This window comes from Macrotis lagotis, chromosome 1 (assembly GCF_037893015.1).
Source record: "Macrotis lagotis isolate mMagLag1 chromosome 1, bilby.v1.9.chrom.fasta, whole genome shotgun sequence".
NCBI classification, from domain to species: Eukaryota; Metazoa; Chordata; class Mammalia; order Peramelemorphia; family Peramelidae; genus Macrotis; species Macrotis lagotis.
The window spans coordinates 330,582,992-330,610,466 of record NC_133658.1 but is presented as its reverse complement, the minus strand read 5'-3'; the positions used below and the strand labels follow the sequence as shown (position 1 = coordinate 330,610,466).

Here is a 27,475-nt window from a genome sequence, read left to right as displayed (position 1 = left end):
TATACTGATCTTCTAAGGGATCATTTCTCAGAGAACTTCAGTGATAAAACCTAGATAGGAACAGCCTGGTAGCATATAAGGTAAATGGTAATATAGTAGATATCCATATATCTATGAGGGCTATCTGAAATAATGGTGATGATAATGGTAACATTTCAAGGACTTATACTTTCCTTGTTAATTTTTCCTCTATCAACATACATTAAAAACCCCACTTTACCTTAAAAAATGATCTTCAAAAGTTGCTGAGGTCATAAAAATTGATCACTCTGGGGTCAACATAATGATGAGCCCCAGCTAATCTTGGATCAACAGACACATGGCTCCTTATTATGTGAGGGTTGATACCTTTTGGCAAAGCCTTCTGTGATCTAGGGTCACCTCCATGTTCAAGTTAGGCACAAAAAGAAGACTTTAGAGAAGGAATAAGAATGATAATAAGTAAATTTTATGGTATAAAGTTTGGGGATAGAGTTTGTATTTCACTTTTCTTGATAAAAAAAATTAAGAGCCACAGAAATAAACATGTCATTTGTAAAAGAGGAAATAAGTTTGGCATTTTGCAGACAGAAATTAAGAACATTAAATGACTGCTTTTAAGCATCTGGGCTGATATGGTTGATTGACTGACAACATAAAAAGCTCTGGGATAAATGGGTACTTAAACTCAGTGGGAATGGAATCTGGAGTCATTACTTAAATGGTCCTGAGTTTTCAGACCTGATGTGTGCATTCATAGACTCAAAGAATTTTAATTTCCTGGTACTAAAAGGTAATAGTGTCAAACTCAAATACAAACAAAAGTCATTAACCAAAAATAAGTATCCCCATGCCTTAGAAAACCATGTTTATATATTTCTTTTTTTGTTAATATATCAACGCATTAAAATTGGATAAAACTTCAATTTCAAGCTACATTCAAAAGTGTTATAGGTCACAGGTAGCCTATGGGCCACATGTCTGACACTTCTGATGAAAGGAATAAAAATTTAATGTTTTCAGTGTCATAAATAAGGATCCAAATCTTCATAATTCAATTTGCTTTAGAAATTAAAGGACAGGGGTGGCTAGGTAGCACAGTGGATAGAGCACTGGCACTGGAGTCAGGAGTATCTGAGTTCAAATCCAGCCTCAGACACTTAATAATTACCTAGCTGTGTGGCCTTGGGCAAGCCACTTAACTCCATTTGCCTTGCCAAAAAAAATCCTAAACCCCCCCCCCCCAGAAATAAATAGAAAAATATGGTTCTGAAGAAGGGGAGGAGATAAAACAAAAATTGTTTATTCTTCTAGATTGTGTCCTGACTGAGCAGAAATAATTTTTTGGTAATTGCCCAACAACCCAACTATAATTCAGGCTATCCTGGATAGACAGCAATCACTACTGTTGAAATTAAATTATGTTTCAATCAACAAGCGTTTATTAAATACCCTCCATGTTCCAAATATTGTGTTAGTCAATGGAAATTCAAATAAAAAGTGAAGCATTATCTTTGAGCTTAAAATTTAGTAGGTGGGATAAGCAGAACAACACTTTCCTATAGAAGTATTAAATAGAAATACAAGAGTATTTTACAGAGGCAAAATATTAGCAACTAAGTATATCATAAAAGGCTTCCTATAGAAGGTATTCTTGAGTTGAGTCTTGAAGGAAATGAGCTATTCTTTTTTTTTAAGAGGCAGAGGTGAAGAGAGCATGCATTCTAGGCATGATATAGTCAGTGAAAAAAAGGAAGGAAATGGGAAATGGAATGTTATGTGTTGTGTGGGGAACAGTAAGGACCATAACATGTGTGAAGGGGAGGAATCTATAACAAGAATTTCATAAGCACCTGTTTTGTGCCATATTCTACAAGGTCCTGGGGATGCAAAAAGATAAATTAAATTGTCCGTTGATTCAAGGATACATATTGTGAGAAATATGTATGCATAAGAGTAAACACAAAAATAATTCAAGATAAATACAAAGTAATTTTCTGGATAGGACTCTGAGGAGATGCTTTATATGAGGAAATGACTGTTGAGTTGAGCTTTGAAGGAAATCAGAGATTCTAAGAGGATTCGGTGACTAAGAAATGTTCTCTAGGAATGTGCTCCAAAAATACTGAGAAAGGAGAAGGAATTTCATGAAGAACCATATTCCTGTTCATCCTTCACAATGCTGCCCGAGTAATTTTCCTTAAGGCTGAGTCTTCAAAGCTTGATTCCTCTAGTGTTCTAAGTGTAGCTCAGAAAGGTTGTTTATTGCTGTAGTTCATGAGCCCCCACCAGTATGTTTCCTTCATAATTATCAATTGATATCAATTAGTTAGCCAGACTTAATTAGTCTTTAGTAAGGAGTTTTTACTAAAGCTCTATAGGAAAAATTGTTAGTGCAAGATATTCCCTTTAAAGTCTTTGATATATTTTCTCACAAGTACATAGTGTCCAGAGTAAAATAAGCTAAAATTTAAAGAGCACATGTAGCAAAGCTCCTACCCCCAAATTCCTTTTGCTGGAGGTCTTTAACTGTTTCCTTTAAATATAAGAAATCTGTCCTGCTGAGTTCACTTGTGCAGCCTTGAATCAGCCTTTCACCATCTAATTCAATCTACCTTCAACTTCAGATGTAGACACTGCCACCAGCCACTGCTATTCCAAGAATGCTGTTAGGATGCTGGTGAAAAAATTTACAGTTTTCTCCTCTGACTGGGAAGTGGGACACTGGGGAAGACTGAAACAGGCCAAATCTGAGGCTCTCTTCTCCTACCAAGAAATTTCTTCTCAAAGGCTTGGCACTCTCTTTTATTCTAGAAGATATTGCAATTGTCTGATTGGAACTAGTTCACTGCAAACCTCACAGGACATAACCAAAATCACTTAACCAATCAGTGCAGACTTTCTGTATAATATTATTATATAGTTCATCCAGTGGCTTCTCAAGTTTGCTAGATTTGATTAAGGATTTTTCATATTTTGTTTAAAGACTATGATTGATTGATTGATTCAACAGAGGTGTCCAGGTCTTGTTCATATTTAGTGAATATTTAAGTTGTCTTTGAAACTTGTCACTTACTTTAAACAGAGTAAGATAGTTGTTGCTAGGCTGATACCCACCATTGCATGCTCTGCCCAATTTTAATATTTTCTATCCTCAACAAATCTACCAGAGGGAATTTGGCAAAGTCTACAATCAGTTCTTCAGTGACTTGGAAAGGTTTTGTACTATTCTTTTCATCTCATTTGATCCTCACAACAATCCTGCAGGTCCTTAGGTGCGGTTATTAACTCAGCACTTCTGACTCCAGGCCCAGAACTCTTATCTATTGTGTTTACCAGAATGTCTGCACATAGTATGCCCTATCTAACATGTATTCCCTTTCCCTCCCCATTTTGAATGTCTTCTTCAGGGCCTTGTATTTATGATTCTCAAAATCAAATTCTCATAATCAAATCTGATATTTAACACCTCCCTTAAATACATGGCGACTTAATCTAACTTATCAATATCATTTAACAAAGTTCTAGGGGTGGCTAGGTGGCACAGTGGATAGAGCACCGGCCCTGGAGTCAGGAGTACCTGAGTTCAAATCTGGCCTCAGACACTTAATAGTTCCCTAGTGTGTGATCCTGGGCAAATCACTTAATCCCAATTGCCTTGCAAAAAGTAAAAAACAACCCCCCCACCAAGTTCTAAGTCATCTCTTGTTTTATCTGCCAAAATGCCTTCCTCAATCCAAAACAACAAAGAAAAGAAAATGGCAGGGAGGGGAAGGCAATCAAGCCTCCCTTCTCAGAGGAAAAGTCAAGTCTTCCTTGACCACATGGGGTTCTCCTCACCACAGTTCGAGACATGGGATTGACTGGAAGCCACTTGCTTCACCCTTCAACTGAGAAGCTAAATTATACAGCCTGGTAGAATCCAAATTCTTTCAATGCATAAGGAAATTTGACTGGGATCTGTACAAATTTTAGGTGTCCCTTTCTAGACAAGGCAGGGATCATATGCTTGAATGACCTTTAGAAAGATGACACAATGGATAGAGCACTGACTGGCCTTGGAGTCAGGAGGCCTAGAGTTTGAATCCAAACTTAGATTCTTGATACTTACTAGTTGTTGTGACCTTGGGTAAATCATTTAACCCTGATTGTTTTGCATCTAGTCATCCTGATCATATCTGTTTATTGGACCCAGATGTCTCTGGAGGAGAAAGTGAGACTGGTGACTTAGCACAGTATTCTCTTCATTCAAAACTAATTCATGGAGCGGCTAGGTAGCGCAGTGGATAGAGCACCAGTCCTGGAGTCAGGAATACCTGAGTTCATATCTGGCCTCAGATACTTAATACTTACCTAGCTGTGTGGACTTGGGCAAGCCACTTAACCCTATTGCCTTGCAAAAAAAAAAAATTCATATCGTTTTTATGCCATCACTTCCCTGATGTCATGGTCTTCTTTGAGAATGAAGGACAAAATATCATTTAGTAAGAGATATTTGCCGACTTACATGTGTATTTCCCTTTAAAAATGAATGAATGCAAAATCATTTATTAGCTATAAATATTAAGCCCTGGTGATAGCAATTAAAAAGTAGATACTGTCCCTGTTTTCAAAAAGCTTACATTCTAATGGGGAGACAATACATATAGCAGATTTCAGCAGTAAGTCTGTTGGAAAAGTTCCAAAGTCATTAGGATGTAGTAGTGAAGCAGATGGCAATGCATCTTAACTATCATTTTCACTGATAAATTCATATTTGTTTCTCATAGTTAACTGTTATTTGACAGTGCCAAAGACTTTACTGTTGAGAACTTTCTTTTCCAGATTTTCACCATTCTGGTTGCTGAGGAAGAAGTGGCTGAATGAAACAGCTTCCTATTGCTAGCTGGTCAGTAGCTAGAGGTGTTGGAGAGTGATGCTTCAATTGAGCTGTCTCTCCAATAAGTGGCAGAGGGTCACCTTTTCAAAAGGTGACTTTCTTGAATCATGGCTTTGAGGACTGGACTGGAATATAAACTTGATAATAGTTATTTCATTCTTTGAATCTGTATTTCCAATACCAAGCATAGTGCCCAGTACATTCTCACTGATTGAAAGCTAGTTTGGTTGGAACAGAGTATGGGGATAATAAACGTGGAAAAATAGGCTGAACACCATTAAGCTTAAAAAGAGCACTGATTATTATTTGCTGACTGCCTAGAAAATAAATATTCATAGAATTCTAAAATGTTAGACCTTAGAACACAGAATCTCTTGATAAGAAAGGGTAAAAACATCACTTTTACAAAAAATATTTATAGCAGCCCTGTTTGTGGTGGCAAAAAATTAGAAACTAAGTGAATGTCCTTCAATTGGAGAATGGCTTAACAAACTATGATATATATATATATATATATATATATATATACACACAATATAGAATAATATTGTTCCATGACATATACATATGTATGTCATGGAACAATATTATTCTATTAGAAACCAGGAGGGATGGGAATTCAGGGAAACCTGGAGGGATTTGCATGAAATGATGCTGAGTGAGATGAGCAGAACCAGAAAAACATCCTAACAGCAAAACAGGGGTGATGATCAACCTTGATGGACTTGCTCATTCCATCAGTGCAACAGTCAGGGACAATTTTGAGCTGTCTGCAGTGGAGAATACCATCTGTATCCAGAGAAAGAATTATGGACTTTGAACAAAGACCAAAGACTATTACCATCAAATTAGGGGGGGAAAGCGTTATGTTTTATGTAATTTTACTATCAAATATTTTATTTTTCTTCCTTAAGGATATGATTTCTTTGTCATCACATTCAACTGAGATCAGAGTATAACATGGAACCAATGTAAAGACTAACAGAATGCCTTCTGTGGGGGTGGGGGGAGGGAAGCAAGAATGGGGGGAATTGTAAAACTCAAAATAAAGAAAATCTTTAAAAAAGAAAAGACTAATAGAATGCCTTCTGTGGGGGTGGGGAGGGAAGCAAAAATGGGGAAAGTTGAAAAACTCTAAATAAAATTTCTCTTTACAAAAGAAAAGACTAACTAAAAGAATGCCTTCTGTGGGGGGTGGGGGGAGGGAAGCAAGAATGGGGGGAATTGTAAAACTCAAAATAAATAAAAGCTTTAAAAAAAGAAAAGACTAATAGAATGCCTTCTGTGGGGGCGGGGGGAGGGAAGCAAAAATGGGGCGGATTGTAAAACTCAAAATCTTTCTTTAAAAAAAAAAAGAACACAGAATCTCTGAGTTAAAAAGGAAATTTAGAACACCGGACGTTGGAGTGGTAAGGAACCTTAGAATAGAGAATGATACAGTTGGAAGGGTCATTGTCACACGGCAGAATTTCTTCCGAATCCCATCTCCTGTCACCTGCCTCATTCGGGAGCGCTTTCACTGGGTGGCCACCTGGACTGTGCTAGAAGGCTAGGACGGAGGGCGCTCCCTGCCTGATGAGGCGGCGCATCCCACGAGGATGCTTCATTGTTAGGGAAGGAGCAGAAAGCCCCCTCCCCGTTTGCTCACGGTCTTTGTCTTGGACCCGCCTGGTCCGAGGCTCTTCTCCTGGCTCTCAGCGCTAAGCCAGGGGCGCAGCCCGGGCCCGCACAGGCCCGTCTGCAGGCAGAAGCCCCCGCGGTGGGCGCGCTGGGCCGGGGGCGCCGCTGGGCCGGAGGCTAGCAGGTGCTCCGCGCGCCCGGGAGCGGGGGAGGGAGGGGCAGCCTCGGCCCCCGGGTGCCACGTGAGGCAACTTTGGGCCAATGGGGCAGCGGCTGCGCGGGGAGGGCCCGGCGCGTGAGGGACTGAGGATCTCATTCAAACCCAGCGGGCTGGGCAGGCGGGAGGCGGGAGCGGACCGGCCTCGCCCCGGCTGCCGGGCCCAGCTCCAGGCCCCCCCGGGACGGCAGACTGAGCCCGGGCGCGGGCGCCGGCCCCGCGGTGCGCGGTCCGCGGCCGGCGATGCCCCGGGCCGCCGGCGGGCAGAGGAGCCTGGCGACGTGCGAGGGCGCGGGAGACAGAGCGGGGCGGCGCGAGGGCCCCGGGCCGGCCGCCGCCTCCCCCCGGCGGGTGGGCATCCGGCCATGCCCGTGAAGAACAGATACAACCTGGTGGACGAGGGCGGCGATGCCCGGCTGCCGCTGCACAGCGAGGAAGCCTTCCAGCACGGGATCCAGTTCCAGGCCAAGGTGAGGCGGCGGGCGTGCCTGCAATGGCAAGGCCAGACAGCCGCCAGCCTCCACAGCCCCCCTCGCTGCCTCTGCCCCGGCTTCTCACCATCAGCACCTTTGTTTTCTGCCCTCCTGCTCCCCAACTACCACCGTGAACGAGTTCCCTTTTACATTCTTTCTCATTTTCCATTTCCTAGACTGAACCCTTAAGATCATTCCCCAAACCCCTTCCAGGACTGACCCCTTGAAGCTCTAACATGGTAGACTTCTCTCTCCTTCTCGATCTTTCTATTCCCTCTCCTTTTCTCATGGCAACATGCCTTCTTTTGCTCTAGACCCTGACCAGGGTCTCTAGTCCACCTGTTTGTCACCAGCCCAGCTCGTCTTTCCTGTCCCCTCTCCTGGAATCTGATGTCAATTAAGGCCAGTTGGCACGGCCACTGCCATACTGCAGATAATCCCAAATGAATGTCGTGTCTTTGGGCATTCCCAGGGAGGGCGCGCTTGGGATTTGGGGGAAGATAGGATTCTCGATGGGCTGACCGAAGTTCCAGGAGGTAAGATCAACTATGGATAAATGAAAACAGATTATTTCAAATGACTGTTGGAGCCTTCTCTCAGCAAAACTGGCCAGAGCTTTTGTTTCTTTAATCTTTTAGAGTTAACTTGATACAACTGCATTTTGGAATCAGGAAGATTTTGGTTCAAAATCTGTCGTTGATGTTTACTAGCTATGTAACCAACTAGTCCAACTCTTCTGAACATCAGAAAACCCTTTTAAGACTTATCCACTAAGTTAGAGAAAGGTTGAATTTCTTGGTGGAGAGAATTCCATACCAGTAAAATCACAGATCTTTGGCATATTGAATTACTTCTCCCCAGTGGAAGTGTTTGTGACTAATAAAAGAGAAAAAGAAGGGGCAAGTGCCATTATATAAACTAGAATGTTAGAGGTCAGTGAGACTCTAGAGGTTCAGCATCCTTATTTTACAGATGAGGAAATTGAGATCCAGGAAAAAAGGAAACAAAAGTCAAGACTGTTATGTGATTTAGAGTTGGAAGGCAACTTAAAGGTCATTCAGTCTGCTCTAATCTGCAATCAGATCACTATAAACTGGAATAATCATCTAGAGAAGTATATGGTGTAATGGGGGAAAAGCAACAGTTTGGGAATTAGAGGACCCAGACTCTCAAGTCAACTCTGTGATCCTGAGTAAATCATTTAACCTCTCTAAATCTCACTTCATCTACAAAATGGGAATAACTATAGTTATATTGCTTATTTCAAAGTCGCTGTTATGCAAGTGCTTCATAAATCTCACTGCACTAGGAATTTGAATACATATAATTTGACTGGGTACTGCCATTAACCTGCTGTGTAACCCCTCTGAGTCAGTTGTTTCCTCTGTAAAGTGAAGGATTTGGACTGAATGAGCTTGAAGATTCTGTTTATCTATCTGCAGTCTGTTTTCTAACATTCTATGTTCCAAGGACCCTTCCAGTATCTAATAGATGTCAGTCAGGAAATTAAGAATCTTTAGAGAAGAGATAGAGCCTGAATGGTGGGTAGACTTTATGGGGAGAAGTGGGCTGGATTTGCTAGTAAGAAGGAAGTGGCATTGGAAACATAAGAATTTCCCTTCAATGATGTCCCTTCTTTTTTGGGGTTTGGGGAACTGTTCAGGAGGCCTATCTGCTGTTTCTTCTAACCACCAACCTGACCTTTTCTTGTTTGGACAGAACCAATGGTCAAGTGCTCAGATCTGAGTGCTTGATTCAAATATCAGATATTTGCCATATGTCTGACTCATTTTAAGTAGGTCAGACTTAGCAGGTGTAGTTTTTCCCAAATAACTGAGCAGCCACAAGTAAGCAAGACAGCTAAGAAGAAAACTCCAAAAGTTCATACATATTACCTTTGGTTTAGATTAAACTGGGTTGCTTCCCAAAAATGACTTTTGATTAAGAAAAAAAGTGATGATTTTTTCAACTTAATGTATATAATTTGGGAAGGAGTCTACCTTGGGTAACTTGACTTTGACTTCAAGAACTGGTCAGTTACTAATAACTCCCTATATGATCTTAGGCAAAGGAGCTTTAGTAGATGAGTCCCTTCTAGATTCTATGATCTTATCACTTCCTTGGCCTCAGTTTTGCCTTTCATTTTTTAAAAGTGAATCGTCAAACTAAATTGTTTCATTCTTTATCCAACTCTAATATTCTGAGATCTGGTGTTCATTTCAGAGCTAACAAATCAGGTATACTACAAGAATATTAATTCATTTTTTGGTACATTATGATCCCTAGGCCTAGCTGGAAAGGCAATTTGTTGTCATAGATGATTGATGTTTATTCTGTATTCTTGAAGAAGGTCATGACATCAGGAAGGTGATGCCAGGACAAGTACATGAATTGGAATTTTGAGTGAGAGTTGCTAGGCTAAGTCACCAGCTTCACTTTCTTCTCCAGAGCCAACTGGATCCATTGGCCAGATATAAATCAGGATGACTGGAGATGGCCCTAGATATGAAGCAGTCAGGATTAAATGACTTGCCCAAGGTCACACAGCATCCTGTCTTCAAAGCCAGTTCTCTATCCACTGTGCCATCTAGCTGTGCTACCCCTAGTTAAGGGGTGATTATATTATAGGGAGGCTCATTATTTGTCCTTCATTCTCAAGAAGACCATGACATCAGAGAGATGATGCTATGACATGCATGTGAATTGGATCTGAGTTAAGGGGTACTATGCTAAGTCAGCCTCACATTCTCCTCTGGAGCCATCTGGGTTCAGTGGCCAGCTATAAATCAAGAAGACTAGAGATGGCCCTGAATGTGAGGCAATCAGAGTTAAATGACTTGCCCAAGATCACACAGCATTCAAGTCTTTCTGTAGCCTCTCTTTCCAACTGGCTTTCCAACCTGGTCTCTTGCCACATTCCTACTTAAACTCAGCATCTACCAAATAACTCCATTTTTTTGCTTTTAGTTCCAGAAAATGTGAAAATATGAAAGGACATTTGACCTACTCTTTCATTTCACAAAGAAAGAACCTGAAGTTCATACAAAAGAAAAGGATATATTCAAAGTCATACCACATTATTGGCAATAGAATTCTCCTAACCCAGTGCACTCATTTCTCTGGTTTTTTAAATTAATTTTTTTACTTAAAGTTTTATTAATACATTTTGTTGGGTGGCTAGGTGGCGCAGTGGATAGAGCACTGGCCCTAGAGTCAGGGTTCAAATCTGGCCTCAGACACTTAATAATTACATAGCTGTGTGGCCTTGGGCAAGCCACTTAACCCCATTGCCTTGCAAAAAAAAAACTTTAAAAAAAATTTTGTTTTTATGTCCTAACCATTTCTAGACATGCCTCCATTCTCATAAGAATTTATCTCTACCCTACACTAAACAAATGTAATTAAACAAAAATTATCAACATATTGTCCATGTTTGACAAGATCTTCTACTTTCATAGTCTTTCCTATCTCCACTTGGAGGGAAGTGTGTTCATTTTTATTCTCTATGATCATTGGTTTTTCAGTTACTCATAGTTTGACTTTGTTTCCTGATCTTTTCACTTACACTGTTGACATTGTGTTTAAATATTTTTCCTTTGCTTTCATATATTTTATCATGAGTCAGGTTAGACAAATCTTTCCATGTTTCTCTGATTTCTTCACATTCCTTTTTTTACTCTACATTTCATTCCATTACATATACAGACCACAGTTTATTCAGTTGTTTCCCAATTATAGTCATCTACTTCATGTCTAGTTCTTTTATTACCACAAAAACTGCTACTATGAATATTTTGCTATATATTAAATCTTTCTGATTTTAATTTCCTTGCAAGTACTTCCCTCTACAAAACCACTGTCCTCTACAAAACCACTTTCCATGTAGAAGGTCAAGCCCAAATTATCAGCAATTAATTAGTAAGTACTATGCTAGCCACTGGAGATACAAAGAAAAAAATGAAATAGTCCTTGACCTCAAGCAACTTATATTCTATTAGGGAAAATAACATATACTCACTTAAGATTTGGGAAGGTTGGAGGGGAGGTTCAAGAAAAGGCCTCATATAGGATATAGTACTTGAGGTTTAAAGAGACCATAATGATTCCAAGAGACTGAAGCAAAAGGTATATATATTCTTGACATGGGGCAGGGTCCAAGCAGAACAAACCCTAATCCCTCTTTTGTAGGGCAACCCTTTACACACTGGAAGACATTAATTATGTCCCTATCTTCCCACCTCCAATTCTTCTATTCTCTAAATTCAACATCATTAAATCCTCTGATTGATCCTTGTGGTTCCAGAAACCAATCTCCATCACAATTCAGTTGTCTTCCCAACTCTCTGATATCCCTGACAGGCATGCCAGCTTCTGCCTAGATACTTGAACAAGTAATTCTGTTCCCTGGACCTCAGTCTTGTCATCTATATTAAAGGGGAGGGGGAAGTTGGTGAATTTGAGCATCTCTAAGGTTCTCTCCAACTAAATTCTCTATTCTATTTCACCAATAATCCATTCTGTTGTTGGACAGCGCTCAATGAGCAAGCTCTTAGATTGGGATCAAACTATCTGTAAAATCGACTCAATTGCTCTTAACTAGCACCATTCCCTGAATAAATCAAATAATTCTTCCTATCATGGCCTTTCAAATATAATGCAAATTTTCTTGTTTGGCTTTAAGGTCTTTCACAATCTGATTCCAATCTTCCTTTCCAGACTTCCTGTAGACTGACCCACTTTCTGCTCCTCAAACACCATGTCCATCTCCATATCTGTATGTTTGAGGAGATTCTTCTCTGTGCCTGGTATCTCCTTAGCTTTCCTACTTGAAATCTCTGCTTCTTTCAAATCTCAGCTCTAGTGCTACTTCCCCCATGAGGTCTGCTCTGCTATTCAGATGCTAGCATTTCCCTGACCTTCAAAATCAGTTTCTATCTACTATTCATGTATCTTTATATATGATATTTCCCCCTCAAATAGAATGTAAGATTCTTTTTTTAATTATGTGTTTTTTTATTTTGAGTTTCACAATTTTCTCCTAATCTTGCTTCCTTCCCCCCCCCCCCACAGAAGGCAGTTTGCCAGTCTTTACATTGTTTCCATGGTATATACATTGATCCAAACTGAATGTGATGAGAGAGAAATCATATCCTTAAGGAAGAAACATAAAGTATAAGAGATAGGAAGATCAGACAATAAGATATCAGTTTTTTTCTAAATTAAAGGTAATAGTCCTTGGTCTTTGTTCAAACTCCACAATTCTTTCTCTGGATACCAATGGTATTCTCCATTGCAGATGGCCCAGAATTGTCCCTGGTTGTTGCACTGATGGAATGAGCAAGTCCATCAAGGTTGATCATCACCCCCATGTAGCTGTTAGGGTGTACAATGTTTTTCTGGTTCTGCTCATCTCACTCAGCATCAGTTCATGCAAATCCCTCTAGGCTTCCCTGTTATTTCCATCCCTCCTGGTTTCTAGTAGAACAATAGTGTTACATGACATACATATACCACAGTTTGTTAAATCATCCCTCAATTGAAGGATATTTACTTGATTTCCAAGAATGTAAGCTTCTTTTTTTGCAAGGCAAACAGGGTTAAGTGGCTTGCCCAAGGCCACACAACTAGGTAATTAAAAAGTGTCTGAGACCAGATTTGAACCCAGGTACTCTTGACTCCAGGGCCAGTGCTTTATCCACTACGCCACCTAGCTGCCCTGAATGTAAGCTTCTTAAGAGCAGACACCATTTCTTTTTTGTCTTTGTATTCCCACCACTTGGTATTGTGCCTAGCACTATTTTATCATATTATTTAGTAGAAATTGGTTGAATAAATGAATTTGAAGTTGGAGAATTTCATCTGTGAAATAAGGATGTTGGAAATAAAGGTTCTTAACCTAGGTTACATAGACTTCCAAGGGGTCTGTGCATAGATTTCATGGGATCCGTGATCTTAGAAGGGGAAACAATTACATATTTATTTTCATCTAACTGAAATTCAGTATTTCCTTCACTTATTTAAAAAATATTATTCTAATAAGGGGTCCATGACACAAAGGGTTAAGAAATCCTATTCTACTTACTTCACCTCCATTCCCATTCTTCATGGGTCATTAAAGATATTTGTAGAAGCGATTTCTTTTCTGGATTAAAAAAATCAGGCTAAACAGCCCTTAAGGTCCCTTCCAACTTTGAGATTCTCTGATTGTAAAGATACCTCTTCATCCTAGTCTTCTTCTTCTGTATTTATTCTGTATTTCTGTATGTTTTCTGTATATATATATATTTCTGTATTGCCCTTCCCATTATGTAGCATCCAGAAGTGAACACAAAACTCCAGATACTTCCTGACTAAGACAGAGCAAAGCAGAATTATCACTTCCCTTGCTCTGAACTTAATACCTCAATATATTCAAATGATGATTGCATTAGGCTTTTGCCAGCAGTTGACTCATTGAAAGTCCAATATCAATCTAATTTTTCAGCTGTAATTGGCTTGAGTACCTTAAGAGAACTTGGAGATCTTTCCAATGAAAAGTCATACTAAAGAGCTTCTTCCATCCCAACTACTTGCTGAGAGTGCCAGCAATGTTTTTCTTCTTTTGGAGGGGGAACTGAAGATAAGTTAAAAGCATTAGAGCTGTGGCCTCTCTGTGTCTATCCTCTCTTTTCCCTCTTCCCTTTTTTAATTACCAGTTTTCTTCTTGTCTCCTTATTTTAGTATATTGGGAGCTTGGATGTGCCCAGACCCAACAGTCGCATGGAGATTGTGGCCACCATGAGGAGGATCCGGGTGAGTCTTAGGGTTAGGGAATCCTAGGAACCAACTTTCCTTGGGACTGACCCAAATCCATGGTAGAACATCTTTCTGTTAGTCAGTCGACTAGTATTTGTTAAGCACTTATTTTAAGTCATAGCACAAAACACTAGGGGACACAAAGAAAGGGGGGAGAGGAAATCATTATTATTATGGTTTTGAAGAGAATCATAATTATAATTCAGTGTTTTATATAATAACATTATGCTTGAGTTTTCATATAATAGTTATATATCCATGGCGGGTATTCTCTTCCCAGATGCATAACACAGATGCTCTACATCATGGCAGATAGTCTGAGTTGCTGTAGCCAAAAGAATTCATCCCCTAGTGGTCAGCATCTTTGGATGGTGATCCCACTGATCAGTCAGTCAAGAATCGACATTGTGCCAGACATTGCACCAAAAATTAAAGTTACTAAGAGAGACAAAAACAAAAAAAAATCTGTTCTCTAGAAAACAGATCCTTAACTTATGGAAGAGTCAACATGTAAATAACTAATTGATATAATTTCAGAGTAGGTGGGAGGTATCCCAGGAGAAAGGCACTAGTGATACAAAGTATTGGAGAATACCTTTTGAAGAAGGTGGGATTCAAATTGTTTCTTAAAGGATACAAGGAAGCTGAGAGTCGGACTTATAGAGAGAGAACAACCAATGAAAAGTCAGAGAGTTAAGCAATCAGTGTTGTGTTCTAGGAAGTTCAGGTAGGCAGTTAGACATGACTGAACAAAATGATGTCAGAGAAGCAGACTATTTGCAACCTATGTTTAAGTTAGTTTAGTGAAAACTCCCCAAACCTGTCCTCTGCTAGGTTCACATTCATAGCTTTGAGTTATCAAGGATCTTATGAAATCAATGGACCTTGTTGGTCCTAATATTGTATCATATAGACAGAATTGGATTTCAAGTGCCTTGCATCTTAGATGAGAAACATTGACCTAATAAGTTAGTAATTACTATCCTTCTTATTGAATAATGATTATAATAGTTCCTATTTCTATAATGCTAGCCAAATGAGATAGAATTTATTATTGTGCCCATTTTATAGATTAAGGAACTGAAATCTAGAGGGGAAACGCTGGTGTGATGGGGAAAAGCACTAGACTTAATGTTTAGAAAGCCCTCCCTGAGACAGCTTTGATTCATCTCTAGAATGAGGAGGTTGAAGTAAATGATTTATCAATTAGATTTCTTCCTACTCAAGACTCCAGTATTCTTTAACTCTGAGAAGCAATTTGCCCTTGGTCTATGACACAGAAAGAACTGGATTTTAACCTCCCCCCCTCCCCTTGCTTTTTCCAGGACATGACATTCATTACTCACTTTGGATTTTTAAATAATCTTGCTCATCTGTTTTCAGACATTAGCTCTGAGATCATGAGTATTTTCTCCATTCATTATACCCTGCTGATTTTTTTAATTCTTTAAAAATAAAGTAGTTGTCAATAGCAGGCTCTCTCCTTCTCCTTCTCCTTAGTAGACAGAAGGGTCTTAGAGGTAGGAGAATGAGTTCCAGGCTTTTTTAAAACCATGGTCTGAACAAGGGAGGCTGTGGTTCAAAGTATGGATGAAAAGGGGTAGTAGTGGAGTGGGGAAGAAGGGATAAGTGGAACAGGCTATCTCCTTATCCTCCTGAATTCATTCCTACTAATGGTTCTGTCTTCTCTATCCCTTTCTTCAGCTTCCAGGATGTGGGAACTTCTACGTCTGAGTAATGGGGACTCTTTACTCAGAGGGCTGTGGAAGGGGAAAAAAGGCAATCTATCTTACATTTTCATGCCAATTAATCAATAAGTATTTATTCAGTGTTAGGGACAGCTTAATTGTTCAGTAGATAGAGCACAGTCTGAGTTCAAGATCAAGAACTGAGTTCAAATTTAGCCTCAGACATTTATTGATCTGGGCAAGTCATCTTACTTCTGTTTGCCTCAGTTTTTCTCATCTGTAAAATGGAGATAACAATAGTACCTTCCTCCCAGGGTTGTGGTAAGAACCAAAAGTAAAAAGAAATTATTGTAAAGCATTTTGTCCAGTGCCTGGCACATAATAATCACTATTTAAACATTAGTTATTCTTATTATTCATAAGAATACAAATAATTGCATCTACTATACTTGTCAGACTTGTAAGAGAAAATGAGATATTTATACGTTAGACACGATTGTACATGTACAACTTTTACCAGATATGTCACTGCCATTGTGAGGAGGGAGGAAAATGAGGAGGGGTAGAAAAATGTGGAATTCAAAAGCTTACAAAAGAATGAATGTTGTAAACTATCTTTGCATATAATTAGAAAAAATAAGAAAAAGAGAAAAGAAAACAAAAAATGAGACATTTATGATATCCTTTGCAAACTTCAGTTTTTTAAAATTTATAGTTGTTATTATTACTATGATTATGAATGGACATATTCACATACATACATATATGTACTCCACCACAAATATACTTTCACATTCACTTTCATTGGTATATGCACATGCATAAATACTATCACTCACACACTCAGATATAGGTAGGCACACTCACTTTCACTGAGAAATACATGAACACATATGCAGATGATACTCAAATTCTCTCACTTTTACACCTCCATAAAAACTTGGTCGTCAATTCACACATATATATATATTCGCATAATTTGGGTACAGAGTCCATGAGGTCCTGTGGAATGAATGAATTAAAAAAAGGCACTGAGTTAGCACGAAGAAAGCAAATAACTAAAAAGACAGTCTCCAGTCTTACCTTCCAATAAGAAAGATTCCTATGTCCCCCCCATCCCCTACAAGATACCAGGTGGTGGCCATCCATGAGACAAGTAGACAGATTATTCCAAGGTGGTCCCCTGCCATGGAGCACTGTCTAGGTGTATTAGACTTGTGCCACTGAATCCTAGTGAGGAGGGGGTAGGCCTGAGGGATGGTCAGAACACTGGAGGAATAGATGATATTGCCTGTCCAACAGTTTTCCCTCTTTGCCTGTCTGACAGTTTTCCACAACCACCCTCCCCCTACTCGCATAGGAAAAGAGACTCTGGCAGGGTTTCAGTTTTGATGCATTTGGCCTAGTTAGCATCTTGAATACATTCCATGTTTCAGCTGTAATTCTTACTTGCTTTTTTTTTTAATGTGTAACAAGAAACAGGCAGCTGAGTTTTCTTTTCTATAAAATAAGAGGGTTAGACTAGATAATTTTCCAAGTTCCAGTTATACTCTTTGTCCTATGCAATAATATTCTGCATTCTAAGCTCATTCCTAACTCTAACATTCCTAACTCCAACAATTAGGTCTTAAATTCATTACTAGCTCTAACAATCTCTTTTCTAAGCTCTTTGTTCGCTCTAATAATCTGTGTTCTAAACTCATTCCAAACTCTAACAATCTATGTTCAGGGCTCATACCTAGCTCTAACAATCTGTGTCCTAAGCTCATTCTTAGTTTAAGTGTATCCTAAACTCATTTATAACTGGAACATTATACATTCTAAGATCATTCCTAACTCTATCATTCTATGTTCTGAGCTCATTACTAACTCTAATAATCTATGTTCAAGACTCCTTCCTAGGTCTAACAATCTATGTCCTAAGCTCATTCCTAGCTTTTATAATGTTCTAAGGTAATGTCTAACTCTAATAGTCTGTGTTCTAAATTCATTCCTAGCTCTAACAGTCTATGATCTAAGCTCATTCATAATGCTAACATTCTATGTCCCAGACTATTCCTAGCTTTAGCAATGTTCTAAGATCATTTCTAGCTCTAACAGTCCCTATTCTAAGGTCATTCTTAGCTCTATCTATTCTAAACTTACTCCGTGCTCTTCCAATATAAATTCTAAGATCCTTCCCTGACAAAATGAACTGAGATTCTGTCTAGAATCTGGAGTATTTTCCTTTGACAAAACTAGCCAGCAGCCATAGTGTTGATTGAGGATTCTGTCAAAGCTCAGCATACTTAGCTTGTGTCAGTTGCTTCCAAGTGATGAACATCTCTCTCCCTCCCAGTGTGAATTCAAAGCAAAAAACATTAAGAAAAAGAAAGTCAGCATCGTGGTGTCTGTTGATGGTGTGAAAGTGATTCTCAGGAAGATGCAAAAGGTAAGTTTCTCTTACCCTCCCTTTTTTCCAAGGAAGAGACCCTCTTCCAGCAGTAGAACATACCAGAGAGAGAGGGAGAGAGAGAGACAGACAGACAAACAGAAAGACCATGACCACACCACTTCCTACCCTCTAGTACTAAGGTGGTCTTAATGACAGCCTCCCAAATGTATTAGACTCCACTCAGGAAAAAGCTTTGACATCAAAGGAAAAAAACTTTGAAGTGAAACTGAAGGAAAAAGAGGGATGTGAAAGGACATTGAATTTAGAGTGAGAGGACCTGAGTTTGAATCTTGACTCTTCCATAAAATTTCATTATAGAGTTTCTTTCATTTATGATTTTAGATAAGACATAGTTTCTGCAACTTAGATAGATTAGAGAAACAATCTCTTATTTCCTTTCCTGCTCCAAACCTTACATGTCTGGTCCTTAGCATGATGCTACAAAGACCTTGTTGTTGACTTACATTCTGTTGCTGACTTACATTCTCAGGTCATGTAATGTAATGTTGCTGACTTACATTCTCTGTCTCCCCACTTCATCTGACCTTCTCCCTATCTCAGACATCCATTCCAGGTCACTCGATCACCTTCTGCTTGGCTTGCTACATCAGCCTCTGGTCTCCCTCCTCTGGGTTTTTCCTGCACATACTGCCAGTCATCTACTCACAGTATATAGCCCTGATCACATTTTTCCCCCTGTACAAATGCCACTGTAGTTTAGCAGAAGGAATTCTGTATTTTTAATAAAAGGACCTAGATTTGAATCCTGGTTATATTATCTACAATTTGTATAACCATGAAAATGTCTCTTTTTCTCTCTATGGGTCTCAGTTTTCCTCTCTGTAAAATGAAGGAATTGAATTAGACAATCCTCAGAGTCCCTTATTCTAAATCCTATAAACCAATAAAGTCCTCCATCCTCTCTGAATCCTTGTCATCCCTCTAGGCTCAGCTCAGGTGCTTCCACCATCTTCAGGAAACTTCTTTAGCTTCTTTCCTCCGAATTTCCATAACAGTACTCTCTGTCCCATGCAGTCTAGCTCTTCAGTCAGTCCTTAAATGATCATAGTATTTAAAACTGGAAGAGCCCTTAGAGATCATCTCAACCAATGCTTCACCCAACTCACTGGGTTGATCCACTCTCTAAATCCAATGGTCTTTCTACTATATCATACTGCTCAATATGCTTATCATTCTATATATTTACATGAACACTGTTACCACCAATAGGTTATAAACTAAGGAGAGGGACCCATTTTCTCTTTCTATCTTTCTAAAGCCCTCACTTAATCATCACTATGATAAGGCCTTGGCTTATTTCATTTCGTTTTGTTTTTTGTGTTTTTGCTTATTGGGGGGGGGGGTAATTGTGTTTTTTGTGTTCACTTCTCCACAGAGAAAAGAGTGGGCCTGGGAAGAAAGCAGGACATTGGTGATGCATGACCCTGTCTACAGGTAGGGATTATCACCCTTTTTGCTTCTCTTATCCTACTAAAACTGACCAGTAAAGGCCCTCAGGATCTGGGCGGGAACATCACCACCCCCACCCCAGATGTTGCTGTTATTAAGAAAGACCAAGGCAGCCCTGAACCTTTTGCTTATTTTGCCTGCTAGTGAAGGGAAATATCCAATAACCTCAGGTGCCAATTGGGAGAAGGGAGTCATGTAAGGGGAGGAAGAGAATGCTTAGTGATGAAGACAGAGAGAGGGTCTGGAAGTAGAAGAAAGAAGCAGAGTGTATGCCTACTTCTCCTATAAGCCCAGGATGTCAAGGGGCTTAAAAGAAGGATACAGTATCAGAGAAGCTAGACAGGGATGCAGTATCTTCTGGAAGGAGTCAGGTTTCCATCAGTACAATAATATAGAGAATATGGGTAAGAAAAAGTTCTAGGATAAAGGGGAATTTGTTAACTAGAATAGGACCTGAGGAGGGATAGAGCAGGGCTAAGTGAGAATGATAGCAGAAGGGGATTTTCAACTGCTCTGAGTCACTGATATAAATAAGGGAAGTTTGCTAGACAGTCAGCTGGGTTCCCTCAGTTCCATCCTGAGATGATGGAAGGCAACACAAACTGTTTTCTAAACAACAGGAGCAGGGAATTAGAAGCAGCAGGGAGACTGGGACTATAAAAGTCAGTGACCAGGTCATCAGTATAGCAGTTCTTATTTGGAACAAATGCCTATACAGTTTTGGCAGTGAGAAGGTGAGAAGCTTTGGTGTCTGAGCATTTGATGGCTGTAGGTGGCTAAGATTATGGCGATTTTGCCAGATAGATCAATAAAATGACAGAGGAATTAGTCCACATAGAGCAGCAGTTTCTAGGTTTTAGGAGTTCCTTAAATCCAGTCCCTAATCAATACTGGAATTCAAGCCCCATTGTCCAGTGATATCAGTAAAGAAAGACTGGGTGCTGGGCAGGGACCTAGATCCCAATTTACATGGGCTCTCTGTGCCATTGTTTTTCAGAATGGGTATTTGTTTCCACAATCCTATGGTCATCCACCTGACCCCATAGTAGGATGATCAGTGGTAATGAATAACTGAGGTACTGTCTTTTTGTCAGAAGGATTTTTTTTACACAGGACAAAATAGCACTACCAAATGGTCAGTTGTCATAGGGCAAGAAGGCTACCAAACCTAGTCTCATACAGGGGACCCATATTCCTGAGTATAATAAAGTTGAAGAGAAATATAGGTCCTGGGAAAAGAATACCCATCTATCTTGGGCACCCAGTGGTAACAGAGTGCTTAGAGACTATTAGTTTCTCTGTTAAATATATTGACATGAATCATTTCTTCCTAGAATCTTCTATGTGTCCCATGACTCTCAGGATCTGAAGATATTCAGCTACATTGCCAGGGATGGGACCAATAACTCTTTCCGATGCAATGTATTTAAGTCTAAGAAAAAGGTAAAGGATTGCCACATCCATTGCCAACCCATATTCTTTGTTCCCTTCCCTGAACCTCTAATCTGAACTAGGGCCAATGCTACAAGGAGCCTCTGAACTAAGAAATAAAATATCCAGAATCTGTTGGTATTGTTTGTACTTCCCCCCACACATCCAAAGTATGATTTTTTTCCAGAGTCCATGGGCACCAGGCTAACTTGTATAACCACTATGAGAGTTCAGGTCATAGTGAGATTCAGGGCTGGGCTGAGGCCTATATGGTGGGGATCAACATATCCTTTTGTCCATCTATCTGTGGGCAGAGCCAGGCCATTCGAGCAGTGAGGACAGTGGGCCAGGCCTTTGAGGTTTGCCACAAGCTGAGTCTGCAACACCCTCTACCCAGTGCTGATGCAGCCAACTGCCAACCCACAGAGAAGAGGCCTCAAGCAGGTACTCTTTTTTCTCTTTTCTCTCAACCTCTTTCACCTAAACTATACTTTGCTTTGCTGAGGATATCCCCAGGGTAGCTAACAGGGGAGGGTCCCAGGTAATATGCTAGGATGCAAAGAGTGTTAGTCTTGGACTCAGATGATATGAGAGGGACTTCTGGTTCTGACCCTTGCCAGCTGCTTCATCCTGAGTGAGTCACTTACTACTCTGCCTGAATATCATCCTCCTTAAAATGGGAATAATTTTATTAATTACCTCACAAGACTGATGTGAGGAAAGTTTTAAAAACTTTAGAGTGACATGGAAATGAAACATTATTTTTATTGTTTATTATCTGAGACTTCATTCCCTAGAGGGTCCTATGACTAGAGCTAGAGTGCCAGAAAGAATTCATATATGTGTAACTCAAGCTTGAGGGGATTAGTTAGATGAACTATATTCACTCCATTTCCTCTGACCTACTCCATCAACCAACCACCAAGACATGGATTGGTAACTCAGAGGATGACTCAGAATTGGTCTTGGAAGAATGGAGCCATTGCTCAGCCTCTGCACAGCATCAGTACTATAATAATTCCTGGGCATACCCAGATCAGTTCTTGCTCATGCAAACCTCTTCTATTCTATTTTCCTACAGCATATCGTCTAGTGGGAAGGAAATTAAGAGAGGAGGATGGGGCCGATGGGGACTCTGATAGAGCTGTTTTGAGGGAGCAGACCAGCCATGTAAAGCTGGAAAAGGAAAGACCCAGAGAGGTAAAAGATCTAACATGAGAAAAGGAAGCTTCCCATGTGGGCTGGGATGAGACAAGAGGCAGACAAGGAATGCGGGGGGGAAGGGGAACTACTACACTGAGTGAGAAGAAGGGCCCTCAGAGAGACCCTCAGTCTGACAGGAATACCTGCTAGAGGTCAGGGACCCATGACTCTTGCAACTCAAGGATCCTTTGAAGGAATTAAGTATGTTTAGGCCACAGAAAAGAAGCCTTTTGGATGAACATTTAAGACAGAGGATTTAGATCTATCTTGCTTAACCCCAGAGAACAGAATTAGGACCAATGGAAGGAATTTTCAATGAAACAGTTTCAATATGAAGAATAACTTCCTACCAAATCTATCCAACAGTATATAACTAATGATTTGTCTATCACTGAAAGTATTCATGTAGATTGATCACCTAGGAGGGATACTATAGTTGGGATTTCTGTTTCAAACAGAATTTGGAAAGATGGTATCTAAGACCTCTTTTAACTCTAAGAAGTTATTATTCTCTAGCCCAAGGTCAAATAAAAGAAGATTTGGGTTTTGGGGTTTATTTAGGTTTGTCTATTATTTTTAGTCTTCCAGACCAGTGTTCCCCTTCATAAACCCAGTGGTTAATAAAAGTTGATTATATGTATGTCACTCAGTGTTACACCACCAGCTCCCATTTCATGCTATCCCCACTAGAACTAGCAGTCGCTGAGAGTCCAGGGCTATTAGATGCATCATAGCAGGAAAGTGTGAAGAATAAGATTTCAGGCCCCATCTGAAGCACATCCACTTGTAAAGATACCAGTGGGTATGGGACTAGGTATGTTCACCACTTTGCATCACTATTTCTCTTGCTTTCTACCAAATCCTGTCCTTCTTGAGGTGTCACTGAGCCAGGCTCACACACTACTCATTGTGCCTTCTCTTCCTTTGTCCATCCCAATATTGCCCAAGATATGCTGCTGTGTCCAGGACGTTGGAGCTGGTTCTACCCATCCTGCTTGTGCTCAGCCATGGTCACCTTCAAGAGGCCTGGAGTCCTCCCCCAAGTCATCAGTCATGCCAGTAACACCCCTTTTGACTCCTCATTGTGCTCGGCTTCTCCATCACCAGGTTCTCCAACAATGGCAGCAGGCCCAGGTAGCCACTGCCCAGGTAATATTCATCCCTCCTTTATCCTTTCCTAAGAGCTTCCCAGGGGCTGGGCTTTCCTGGTTGACTTTCAGAGTGACTGAGGAATCATGGACAATTGCTCTCTCTATGGTCCTCACCTTAATCCTCTGACATCATTCTATGTCTGGACTCCTGGAGTCATAAATTTCCTTAGATTCTTCTGGTCTCATCATAGACTCATCCCTTCCTTTCCTGTAGAAGCAGAATTGGTATGTTGGAAGAGGCACTGAATGTGGAGACAAGGAGAACTGTATTCAACTCCTGACTCTCTCATTTATTAGGTTATGATCTTGGATGAGTCACTATTAACTCTCTGGGGGCTCAGAAAAAAGGGAGTAATAGTAAATGTATTACCTATATCATCTTTGGGGGTATATTGCTTTGTATGATTTCACAGGCCTGATGTGAGGCTCAAATGAGATACTTTCAAGCACTGAATATCACCATTCCTTATTTGAAAAAAAAAGTCACTTGAAATAGAATGTTTTGTAAAAAAAAAATTATTATAAACTCAGCCATCAATGAAAGCAAATGCATATGTATTCATGATAAACATAAAAAATTTAAAATACAGCTTTACATAAAACCATTTTATTTAGACCAGACCTACGATTTCATTGGTGAAGGGAACTGCCTCTGTGGTAGCACTTTACCAAGACAGGTTGGCACTTATTTTATAATTTATAGTCCTAAAGAGTTACCTAGAGCAGAGGTGGCAACCCCAAGCAGCCCCCAACACTCCCAATGTAGCAGAAACCAGATTAAAATATAATTGGGAACTATGTAACAAAGTTAGCAAAAATAAGCTAGAATATAGATAGTGTTTCTATGTGGTTCTTCAAGTCAATATGCAGCCCTCAGGGATACTTATGTATATTTTTGAGGCCCCCATTTCTATTTTAGCTAACCCTAAAAAGTTAAGTGATTTTCCCAGGGTCATGCAACTGGTATGTATATCAGAGGTAGGGCTTCTTGAGTTCAAAGTCAGTTTTCTATCCATTATGCCAAGCTGCTTTTCATATCTTTTTCATATCTATCTGAAGTTGAATTTTTTTAGTTTTTTCTTTATTTAAAAAAATAAGTCATAGTATGTGTATGTATATATATATGTATATATATATATATATATATATATATATATATATATATATATATATATATATATATAGTTCTAGTCTACCAATCTAGTTCTGCAGAGTCAATTCACATTTACTAGCTTCAGAACCCTCAGCTTACCTAACTCCCTAAGCCTTTGTTTCCTTACTTTTAAGTCAAAATAATAGCATTTTTGCCTAACAGAGTTGTGGTGAGATAATGCATGTAAAATGCTAGCAAATATTCAACTCTTGGAAGTTATTTTTGTCTTGATAGCCTTGATATTTATCATTTTATAGTGCTGTGATATCTTATTGTAGCAATATACTATATTTTAATAATTCTTCAATTATTGAATATAGGCGACTTCTAGCTTCTTGCTATTTAAAAAAAAGGCAGATAGTTCCTGTTTTCTCTTTTTTGTATACATGTAAGGAAAAAAAATCTTAGCAATGATATCACCAGTTCAGTCATAAGTTTTTTGACTTTTTTGTATATTACCTACCTAATTATATTCCAAAAGCCATGCATATATCTATAGATAGTCCAAACAACAATGTAAAGGAGTACCAATTTTCCAGGAGCTCTGATAACACTGAATATTTGTTTTTGCTAATTTGGTAGGTATAAAGTGATATCCTAAGGCTTTTTTGATTTGTATTTTTCTGATTATGACTGGTTTGGAAGAGTAGCATGGCATACTGGATAGACTGCTGGACTTGGAGTCAAGAAGACCTAGGTTCAAATCCTACCTCTGATACTTACCAGTTATGACTTTGGACAAGTCACTTATCCTCTCAGAACCTCAGTTTCCTCATTTGTAAAATGTGGTGATTACATTAGATGGACTTTAGAATGCCTTCTCACTATACTACCATCTTTACCAGATCTTGGTAACAATTAGGCCTCAGGCTCTATGGAATTCTCCCTCTTTTCCCAATAATTCAATACTTGGCTCACAGTCTTGCCCTTCAATCCATTTTCTTCTATCAGATATTCCTTCAAATATTCTAAATCCCCAGTTCTCCAAGTTGCTCAATTCTCATGACTTAGTCTTCCATTCTACCTCAATATTTTACAGGGATGATCATGCCTTTGAAAGTATTCTGCTTTCATATTGAAGAATTCTGAAATTTTTTTTGTCTGAGCATATTATTTTATCTTTCTATCCCTTTTATGCCTCATTCTTCCTAAACCTCTTCATCCCCAGGCTGATCTCCAATCTTTCTATTCCTCTGTACCATCCCAGGCCATCAATCCTGCTCTGGCCACACTCCCCTCCACTCCCAATTGGGTGGTCCATTCATTCTTATACTATTCTTAACTCTTAGATTTGAGTGAGGGGGGTGCTGTGCTCACTTATTAGTCTCAATTTCTCCTCTAGAGCCTTCTGGGTCTAGTGACCTCAAAACAACTGGATATGGCCCTGGATGTGAGCCAATCAGGATTAAATGACTTGCCCAAGGTCACACAGCTAGTAAGAGTCAAGTGTCTGAGGCTGGATTCACACTCCTGTCCTCTTGACCCTAAGGTCAGTGCTCTAACCACTATGCAACAGCATAAGATAGAAAGGAAGGAAGGAAGGAAGGAAGGAAGGAAGGAAGGAAGGAAGGAAGGAAGGAAGGAAGGTAGGTTAGGTTATCCAATTGAGTGGTTAAGTCAGTTGGGAAAGCTACTACTACTCACAGATTATTTTTGCCCTTCATTTTTTAGGGGTTTTTTGCAACGCAAATGGAGTTAAGTGGCTTTTCCAAGGCCACACAGCTAGGTAATTATTAAGTGTTTGAGGCCAGATTTGAACTCAGGTAGTCCTGACTCCAGGACCAGTGCTCTATCCATTGTGCCACCTAGCTACCCCTTGCCTTTCATTTTTGAAGATAACTAGTAGCATCAGCAGGAAGATGATATCTTGATTTGCAAATGAATTGGATTTAAATGAGGAAGAGCTATTCAAAGTCAGCAGCTTCATTCTCATAGAAGAACTGGTGGTATAAATGTGTCATTTGCAGAGTTCATAATCTTGGAAATTGGTATAGATATGGCTACATTCTTCTCTCACTGTTTCCCAAATGCTCTACTGTTTGTTTTCCTTAAATTCAAGTGAAATTTGAAGTTACCAGTGATCTCTTAATTGTGAAGTCTAATGGCCTTTTCTCAATTATCATCTTTTTTTTTTTTGACCTCTGCAGCATTTGATCCTGCTGACTACCTTCTCTTCCTGGATATTAACTCCTTTCTGGCATTGTTCACCCTTGGTTTTCCTCCTATGTCTCCAGTTACTTCTCAGTCTCCTTTGCTGGGTTTTTATCAATGGCACAACTATTAACTTGGGGTGCCCACTAAAGTTCTGTCCTGGTTGCTTTTTTCCCTTATCTTTATAGTCTTTAACCTGGTAATCTCATTCATGAATTCAATTAGAAATTCTTTGCAGATGATTCCTAGATTTTTGTATCTAGCCTTAGTCTCTCTCTCTCTCTCTCTCTTGAGATACTATCTTGAGTATCAATTACTTATTGGACAATTCAAACTAGATTTCTTTTCTTTTTAGGTTTTTGCAAGGCAAATGGGGTTAAGTAGCTTGCCCAAGGCCACACAGCTCAGTAATTATTAAGTGTCTGAGACCAGATTTGAACCCAGGTACTCCTGACTCCAGGCCGGTGCTTTATCCACTGTGCCACCTAGCCGCCCCCAAACTAGATTTATTGAAGGCATCTTAAGTTTAGAATATCCAAAAGAGAACTCATTATTTTTCACTCTAAATCCATCCCTCTTCTGAACATTTCTACTATTGAAGGAATCATCATCCCTTTCTATCACCCAGGTTCACAACTTCAGCATCAACCCTGATTCCTATCTTTCTCCCCACATATCCAATTTGTTGCCAAACCTGATAAACATTCCTCTCTACATCTTTCACATATGTTCCCTTCTTTTCACTCACAGAACCAGCACCTTGGATCAGGCATCATCACCTCTATCCTGGACAATTACAATAGCCTCCTAGTTGGCATTCAACCTCAGGTC

The 27,475-nt window shown here is 39.6% G+C and overlaps 1 protein-coding gene across 1 annotated transcript in view; it reads left to right on the top strand.

Moving 5' to 3' along the window:
• Positions 1-7,009: 7,009 nt before the first annotated feature.
• LOC141505649 (carboxyl-terminal PDZ ligand of neuronal nitric oxide synthase protein-like) overlaps positions 7,010-27,475 on the top strand; it is a 33,053-nt gene continuing 12,587 nt past the window's right edge. The window contains exons 1-8 of the mRNA XM_074211652.1: positions 7,010-7,165; positions 13,889-13,960; positions 17,990-18,082; positions 19,482-19,540; positions 20,890-20,998; positions 21,301-21,430; positions 22,068-22,186; positions 23,138-23,338. Coding sequence (XP_074067753.1) covers positions 7,061-7,165; positions 13,889-13,960; positions 17,990-18,082; positions 19,482-19,540; positions 20,890-20,998; positions 21,301-21,430; positions 22,068-22,186; positions 23,138-23,338 — 888 coding nt within the window. The 5' untranslated portion in view covers positions 7,010-7,060. The remainder of the gene's footprint in view (positions 7,166-13,888; positions 13,961-17,989; positions 18,083-19,481; positions 19,541-20,889; positions 20,999-21,300; positions 21,431-22,067; positions 22,187-23,137; positions 23,339-27,475) is intronic.